This window comes from Alosa alosa, chromosome 11, assembly GCF_017589495.1.
Source record: "Alosa alosa isolate M-15738 ecotype Scorff River chromosome 11, AALO_Geno_1.1, whole genome shotgun sequence".
In the NCBI taxonomy this organism is placed as follows: Eukaryota; Metazoa; Chordata; class Actinopteri; order Clupeiformes; family Clupeidae; genus Alosa; species Alosa alosa.
In genome coordinates, this window is record NC_063199.1 from 11,402,063 (window position 1) to 11,411,027 (window position 8,965).

The 8,965-nt window shown below is 38.7% G+C and overlaps 1 protein-coding gene across 2 annotated transcripts in view; it reads left to right on the forward strand.

Annotated features, from left to right (window-relative positions):
• The window catches only part of cpne8 (copine VIII), a 35,725-nt gene extending 31,597 nt beyond the window's left edge, over nt 1-4,128 (forward strand). For both annotated transcript variants that reach the window (XM_048257869.1, XM_048257870.1), the window contains 2 exons: nt 286-359; nt 1,073-4,128. In XM_048257869.1, coding sequence (XP_048113826.1) covers nt 286-359; nt 1,073-1,267 — 269 coding nt within the window. In that variant the 3' untranslated portion in view covers nt 1,268-4,128. The remainder of the gene's footprint in view (nt 1-285; nt 360-1,072) is intronic.
• Nucleotides 4,129-8,965: the final 4,837 nt, after the last annotated feature.

Sequence of the window (8,965 nt, forward strand, 5' to 3'; positions counted from 1 at the left end):
ATATTATTTTCATTGCTCAAATTGTTCTTGAAATGATGCTCTTTTGTAAATGGCATCAGCATTGGGGGGCGGGGGTGGGGGGGGGGGGTAGACAATGAATGTGGCGATGTTGATCAGTGACCCGTCACACGTTTCATTCGTCTTATTTTAGACTTTTAAAGTCTAAAAAAGGAAAAATAAGACTTTTTTGTTTAAAGGACCACTGGACTATAATAACCAGCAAATGTTAGTGTTTTTTTAGAAGGAACTGGGGATGAGCGCTGATGTAATATTTTTTTTCCTCAGAAATGATTGAGCTGGATGGAGATGAAGTGAGAATTTCATCCAGAGGAAGATTTGCTGAGAGGGACATTGTTCAGGTTTCTCAACTCCACCTTCCTTAATTCTTTCCTATCAAACAGTGCACATATCAGTATACTGATGACACACTGAAAATGCTTACAACTCTTAGAAAGTCTCTGGACCAAGATTCAAAACAAGTCTGTGTGGTGTGCTATAAAGAGGGCACAGGTCAAAAGCAGGTGCACTCTTACTGCAGTGCACCGCTGTATCTCCAGGGATAGGAACTACTGTGTTCCACAGTCAGGATTACCTCAAACATGGACTCTATTTTTATATTATTTACTTGTTTTTTAACTATTAGTTCTGAAAAAAGAATTCATAATTGATTGTATTTTAAAAATTGTAATATTGCATTAGATTGCATACATTTCTGTATTAGGGATACATTGTTATGGTAAATAGTACATTAGTCTCTGAGAGTTCCTTTCAGCCAATTGCTGTCATATTTGCTACTCATTTAGCCAATATTTGGCTATAACTTTTTATATTAAAATATCAGTCATGACATGCAGCATTTAAACTGTAGTGCATTTTATATTCAAAATTAGTGTCTGAATTATGCAAATGTTATGCAAATATATACATGCAAATGAATGTTCCATCTCAAACAATGTATTTGTATAGCTTATTTGTCTCCAAGAACATGATATAATCAGATTTATTTTATCAGGTATATATATGGAGTTTAATATATTATTCTGTCTTTCGTTCCACTGTTTGTCTTATCTAGTTTGTGCCATTCAGGGATTACATCGACCCCAGGGGCAACCACATCTTGAGCATGGCTCGTCTGGCCAAAGACGTCCTAGCTGAAATACCGGACCAGTTTCTGCACTACATGAGAACCAGAGGCATCAAGCCACAGCCTCCACCTCAGTCCTACACCTCCAAACCCCCATCAGTACCGATGCAGACCCAGATCTAAGGTCACAAAGACAATCCCACCACTCTCTCTTTGTCCCGCTCCTTTGGACTAACAAAGGCATTTTTACTTTGATCAGAGGACTCAAGCTCTTAGTAGCATCCTGAAATTTGAAGATGTTTACCAAGTTGCCAGACCAGGGAAATAGAATTGTTTTCCCGGAGTGTCATTGTAAGGCTTCCTGCAATGGGAAAGATGTGAATTTTATTTTTTGATCTTCCATAGCTCCTCTGCATTCAAATGACATCACACTGTTGTCACAAATCTCTCTTGAGAAAAAAATGTTTACAATTGTACTGATTTCTACTGATGGTTAATTTTATACTTTTTCATGCTATAAGACGTGTTTTTTCAGAGGTTATAAATATGTCAGCCCAGAGACTGAAGCTGCCAGGAGAGAGGAAACCTTTTGAGTTATTTCTGTGTGAAAATAGGCATGTTAAATGTGATGCGCATGCAGTGTCATCTCAGACCGAGTTCTCCCTCCACTGAAACATGTCACACAGACATTGTGTCTGTGAGACCAACTGTAGCTCCCAATCCGTACCTAAATGCCTCAAAATGGGGACAACTTCTTCACCGACTGGACAGCCTTATCCTCAGCACACTCACTGACGCTGCTTAAAAGGATATGGTGACTGTGTGTCCAGGGCCCAGCTGTCAAAAACATGACCACATTATAATTTTTATTGTCTTAAAATATGCATATGCTGTTATATGTTTCTTGCCTTCATCATTCAAAGTAATGGGAAGAATTTCATGTTATGGTTCTATGTCAATATGTTGTATGCTTTTCTCACCCATGAGATTCTCAGTTGTTCATTTGTAAGTTGAGTGTTTATATTTTAATGATGCCGAGGACAGAAAGACATTTTTTAAAAGACAGAAACTGAGCCATTTTGTCTTTGTATATGTAATAATCAGCAATGGTCACACAGTGATACATGCAGACGGTCAGAGATATGCTGTGTCTTTGAGAAGGACCACAGGCAACCAATCAGATTGAGAAGCCTACAATTTTCTGCAGTGTCCTTGTTTTATCCACCTACTTGTGACTTAAGAAGCGAGTTAAATGGTGACGGTATATTTACATTTATACAATTACACATTTCACTGCCATTACTTCTAGTGCAAGTAAATCCTGTTCTGCAGCACCATACTTGTGCTTGTATTTTACAGAGATAAAAACTACACAAATAATTACATCACTAACTGTATATATTTAAATAATTTCAGACTGCCTGGAGATATCAAAGAGTATTAAAATCATTAAGAATATTGGTCATCATAAAATATATATAATTGTTTTTATCTACAATGTAAGGAAGTCATTCATTGTGAGTCTTCCTTTAGGACATGGCCTGTGAGAATGCACATTTATAATCTCTCGGGCTTCTTGATGCTCTTTTAAAAGCTGAGCGAGCCCTGGTAACCAGGAAAAAAATAACTCACACAGAGGAATAGAGGAACTTCATTTATTTAACATGACAGGATGCCATCTTCAAACATACACCCACATAGATTCTCTCTCATGCGCCATACATCTGTATACTACATGTATAAAAAATGCAGCAGCATTTCAAATGCAAAACAGGAACTACACTATTCTTTTTTCAGGCAGATGTCTCTGTGAATCCAAAGACTTTATAAGCCTGCTGTTTGAATTCTCCCTCTGTGGTGTATACAGCTGTTAGAAACCAGCCCTAGACTTATGTCACTTCCACAAGCACAAGAGCATGTAATCTTTGGCAAAAGTAAAATGTTTGTTTTCTTTAATAGTAAGTAGCCTACACACCCAGTGTAATTTTGAATTGCACGTTCTTAGGTGGGTCCACGATCACATGCTGCCTCTCGTGGAGAACTCTCAGGAGATTGGATTTCTGGGTAATTAATAAAGGACATAGGAGGAATAGAGGAACTCCCTAACTAAGAGTGAGATGTTGGTCCAGGTATCATCCCCATCATCCCCTTGGTTTAACTGTAGGGTTTATGATGTTAGTTACAGTGCACAATAACAAACAAACTGATTACCATCTCACATAGGGGAATACGTAAGTAATCTTTATAACATTTATTTTCTATCTTTGGCACTTTGTCCTTTGGCTCAGGTCAAAATGTTTCGCAATATACAGTGAATTAACTGAAGCTATACGAAGAGTCCTGCTATTTTGCTCAGTTTTGTGAGAGGTTTGTTTTTGAGCAAAGGGTTTTTAGTATGACAAACTGATCATTAGCACACATGTGGTGTTCAGCCTCAGGTAAAAAAGTGTGAGTAGTCTTGAGGAGGACTGAATGATTTCCAAGAGTCTCTCCACTGTCCTTATGAAAGAAACAGCTCTGCTTCCAAATAAGGCTTCCTCTTAAATCCTGCCTTTTAAACAATACTGTCACTGATCTTCATTTGTACAAAAGAGAGTAACAAATTACTGAATTGTTAATCAAATATCATGAAAGGATTATTGTGAACTAAATTCAGCATTATGAAATTCCAGTTATTGTGGGGTAGTTTAAGTACTTGTCTTACCTTTGTCTCAAATTCTGGATTATGTGGACATCACAGAGGAACAGTGGACAGTCTCCTTTTGGTGATGCTGTATGCAGTGTAACCTGTACAATGTATTTTTGAGTGAGATTAATATAATGTGATTATTTTACACACAGACCTCTCTACACTCAAAGTATATTAGTATTGCTGATATCATTACTTGTTATTACTGGCTGCTGCATTTGCATGAGTATTCTGATGAATTTGATGCACCTTTTCCTTGACTTGTGACCTGTGTTTTATTGCAACAGAGAATTTGCCTTAAAATCACACTGAACTCTTGGAATTGTGCAATGCCTTCAGTTTGAAGTAAATCCATGTTTGTCTCAGTGCTTATTTATCTTATGATGTATGTTTTTCTTGACCATCCATTGAAGCTATACTTGTAATTCACATCATTCACAAAATGTCTAGAAAGCACATCCAGCCAGGGACCATCTAGCCTACACTTTATCTCAGAGCACAAACTTAAGACTCAATTGCATTTCATTTCCTCTGTCTTCTGCACATAAGCCAACACCAGTTCTTGCCACTTCTGCCATTTATCTGCTATCTTCATTTCCCTCATTCTTATAATTAATATTTTTAATAATTGGTTTGGTTTGTTACTAAAGCGATCACAGCCACAATAAGGTAGATAGATAGATAGATAGATAGATAGATAGATAGATAGATAGATAAAATAAGGGGGTATCTAATGGTCATGAATATAGATGAAGAGACTACTGAAGGTAACCTTTCTACACAAGGGTAAGCCTTGCTACTTTGTAGGCCATACCAATGCCCTGAAGGAAGCTGGATGAAAGGATTCAACCAACTCAGCCTTTTCTTCTTAGATGGTTTGACTATAGGGGAATAGGCCAGTGTTTTGTGTTGAACAGTTCTTTAACAGAACGATTATTCAGATAGATTTATTTGTCACATAGCCTATAAAGTTATAGCCTACAACAGTGGTGAAATGTAAGCCTGGTTAGCTCTATGACTGTGTAAAATGAAAAATAATATAAATAAAAGATTAAAAGCAACAGTTAACTAGATGTACCGCATAGCGGTACAAAATATGACCGCCGCTCAGTCCTGTACATCCGTCCCGCGAAAATAAATCACACTTCAATTTGTCTCCATATTTTACTCCATCCCCCACTCTTGAAACTTTTGTGTATGCTTGTTTGGCATGCCTGAGTGTGTGTGTGTGCGGCTGCACAGAAAGTAGCCCACTGGTGCTGAAAAGGTGAATAGATTGTAGAATAGCCAAAGAAGATGTAGCATTGTTATAAAACCTTTAAAATCTCTAAACAATCACAAGTAGGGCAGTTCATCACAGTTCATCCATTGCAACTGGATTGATGAAAGGTTACTTACACCTGTAGGCTACATTGTACTTGGGAAAAGCAAAAGGTATCAGCATAATGTTATTTATTTATTTATTTATTTATAAACAAAAACATCTCTGTCAGTTCCATGCTGTTTTCAACAGCTATCAAAAACAAAGGTCATTTTTGGAGGGATGGATTTTTTGTGAATGTTTCTTCTTCTACATAAGATTTGTCATCTTTAGTTCATGTAATACTTTATTGTCAATGCACAAATTAAGTAACAGTAGTCTGAAACGTTATTGTTAATGCACAAATTAAGTAACAGTAGTCTGAAACGAAATGCTGTTTTACATCTAACCAGTGGTGCAAATAACTGACATGTCCAAATGGGCCTGATGAAATGCGTCGCTAGACTGTTCATACACATTTTAACGGGCCAAAGTTGAAGAGCTGCTGTCCGTTATTGTTCGTGCAAATATAGGCTGATTCATGTTCCCTTGCATTGTGTAACTGAGGTCCATGGCTAGTCTGGCTTTCACCAGACCAAGCTCAATCTTTTAACAAATCAAAAAATAAATAGCGGGCAGATCAGCCTGGGTTCACCCATAGGCACCCGATATTGTTTAATTTTCCGATTGAGATATCCACGCTCTGGCTATTCTAAATGCAAAAATGCATCAGGGAGTTATGACAAAACTGTAACTAACAAACTAGATCCTAATAGAAAGCTGTTAGCTTCCCTAAGCTGGCTTACGCCTTACAGTATCAAGCGGACTTAAACGGCCATATCGTGGTGAAAAGTTGTAATACAATTCACGCAGCTCCATGAGTCAAGGAAAGCGCGAATGAAGTAGCCACTTCTAAATGGGACCCACTACACAGTAGCTTAAGGTGTGTTGCTAAAGCAGCCATAATGAAATTAAGGTGTCATTGTTTGGATTCACTTCACACCGCTTTTTAATTTCACAGACTACAACTACAAAGCTGGAATCAAAGCACATCGATTCCCCTCTCACACCATGCACGCACTTAAAACAAAATAAACAGGCCTCTCAGTCTCACGCATGTATAGGCAAAACTGTATCAGACTGGTGTAACGTTGGTAAATCTTCCATTGCACAGAATGATTTTGTAGCACGTGCAACAAATGACAGTCGAAAGATACAATTACAGTGCTGCTATCAATTTGCTTGGTATAACCGTATTTATAGTTTTCTACAAATGCAATCAATCAAATTGGCCTCCATCACTCAACCAACGCTAATGGTAACATTACCTAGGTCCTTATTGATATTATAAGATGAACGTACCTGCAGTAAAAACCAAGCATGTCCGATAAACATCCTCAGATTTATTTCGGCTTCAAGAAGAAATGGGAATTACATTTCATGTGAACATCGTCCTATCCTTATTAGACGTTCTCTGCGGTAAACTACAAGTAGGAAGCGTCCATTGTTTTTCCAACCCACTTTTAACTTCCAACAAAATTACATCTCACCAGAGCCGTCTATCAGTGTTGCGCGGGTTTGGTCACAAAGCCCAGCGATTAACCCGATATTTTAATCAACCCGACCGCAACTCAGACCGCTAATATTAATTAGGACAAAATTGTACCCGACCAGCGATCCGACCGGCTTATTTACAAAATGTGTGCTTTTGGTTATAGCCTGCATACAGTGTGACAGTAGGCCATTTCTGTAAAAACAAACTAATTTATTTACGAAAACTTTATGCAGTAGAACTACACGCAGTAGGCATGCAGGACATAATGTTTGCGCGAGGACAGAGAATGAGAATAAGAGCCAAACGCACGCAACCACCAAGGATTAGAACACTAGGATAAGATTTGAAGGCCATGGACATACATCTTTCTTTTCGAAAACAGAAATGGTGAGGCAAGGTAGGCAAGAGAGATACATTGCTGGTCAAAGCGTTAAGTAAGAACTGGTTTATAATGCTGAATGAAGCACAAAGCTTTACTAAAGCAAATCCACTGTTTAAAGTCACAAACACAAAGCGAACTCAGGTAACTTTTATGAATGCGAGGAACCTATACCGGTAGATATGGCTGTGTAGTCTGTGCCATAACATTTATTCCTGTAGGCTGCCCGTTTTGGCTGTCATACTTAAATGGCTTCGCAAGAAGTAGGCCTACATAGACCATATACCATAGTACAAGAAACTTGTACTACTGTCATCTTCTTTAAGAACTTTTCCCAATATTTCCCATTGCCTATATCGCTTTTCCTGAAGGGGTGTCTTTATTATTTTAACTCAAGGCGTCTTCAGCTTCTTTACTGTTGACTTTACTGTATTGATGCTTTACTGTATTGATGCTAGCTAGCCTTCTCGTGGATATTTTAAGGCCTATTTGTAGAAAATATATATTTAATTAATTTTAACTGACCTAGCCATAAAATGACCGAATATCATTTAAATATTTTGTTTATGACTCATAACCCGGGTGACCACGGGATCATCCGCTGAGCAACCGCTTTTTAATTTTGGCAGACCAGCGCAACACTGCCGATCTGCTCTGCCCTCACTGCAAAGATCGCCATCTAGTGGACAAACGACTACTTATCGCCAATACTGGAAATGCAGCCATGATGATGATGATGAATATTTATTTTGGCTTTCTTTTAATCCTACTGAATTTGTAATTATGTGTCTGCCGTGGGGCGATTAAAGCAGAATAATATTGCATTTTCATTTTTTACCGAGGGGGTGCAAATCACAAATGAGTGATTATGGGCCAGATTGATGTGGGCCCTTGAGACCAACATACCATAAAAGATTCTTCATCCTCAGTGCCACGGTTCAGGTAGTTATTTAGGAAAAACTGCTTTTTTTGCAGTTCGGGGGGCCCAGCATGGGGGGGGGGGGGGGTGGGATTGGCCCCAGTGGTTCGGTGTCCCGGGTATCGTTGACCAAAAATTCAGGAAGTAGATGACGGAAAAAAAACTTTGACAATCCCTATATGACCGCTTCGCTAGCGGCGGTCATAATAATGATTACATTAAATAATAAAAAGAGATAGATAATAACAATAAAAATGTATAATATTAAAATGGGATAGGCTACTGTACAAAATAAAGGCTAGGTCTACTGATTGCACATGACCCCTACATCAACTGAATTCAACGTATTCATTAGCCTGGGTTTTCCCATGCTGCCTTACGCGCGCGATTGGGTTTGGCGTTAGCCAGGCTACGTATTCATAAGAGTTGCAGGCATATCCATATTCAGGAGTGTAATGGCCTGGGGTAAATAGCTCTTCCTTCTCTCAGTTGCTGCCATCAAACAACTACAGATAGTGGGGGGCCTTAAGCACAGAAATAGGTCATTTCGAGCAATTTCTTCTAAAAACGCCAAATTTGGCACAGATGTAGCTCAAGTTATACTGAAATGATTTAGCTAGGGCGCCGGAGCCAGAAACCCTCGGGGCCAAGATGGCGGCAAATCCAATATGGCCGCTGCCCGAAAAGGGTTCCAACTAGCTTTTAATCACATGAGCTACAAATACAAACTTGATGTCTTTTTCAACTTAATTGATCATGGGAAACAGATAGGAATGTTTATATTTATGGCCCAGTATATCTGGACAGCTTAATCCTCCAATTCCAATATGGCCTTACACCCCATTGTTTTTGCCAATTTATCTACAAGCACAAAATTTGGCATGGATGCAGCTGAGGGCATACTGAAATGATTTAGCGAGGATGCCGGCGCCAGTGGCCCCTGGGACCAAGATGGCTGCCAAATCCAATATGGCCACCACCTGAAAAGGGATTAGGCGGCATATTTTGAACCAGATGAGATACAAATGTAAAATTAATA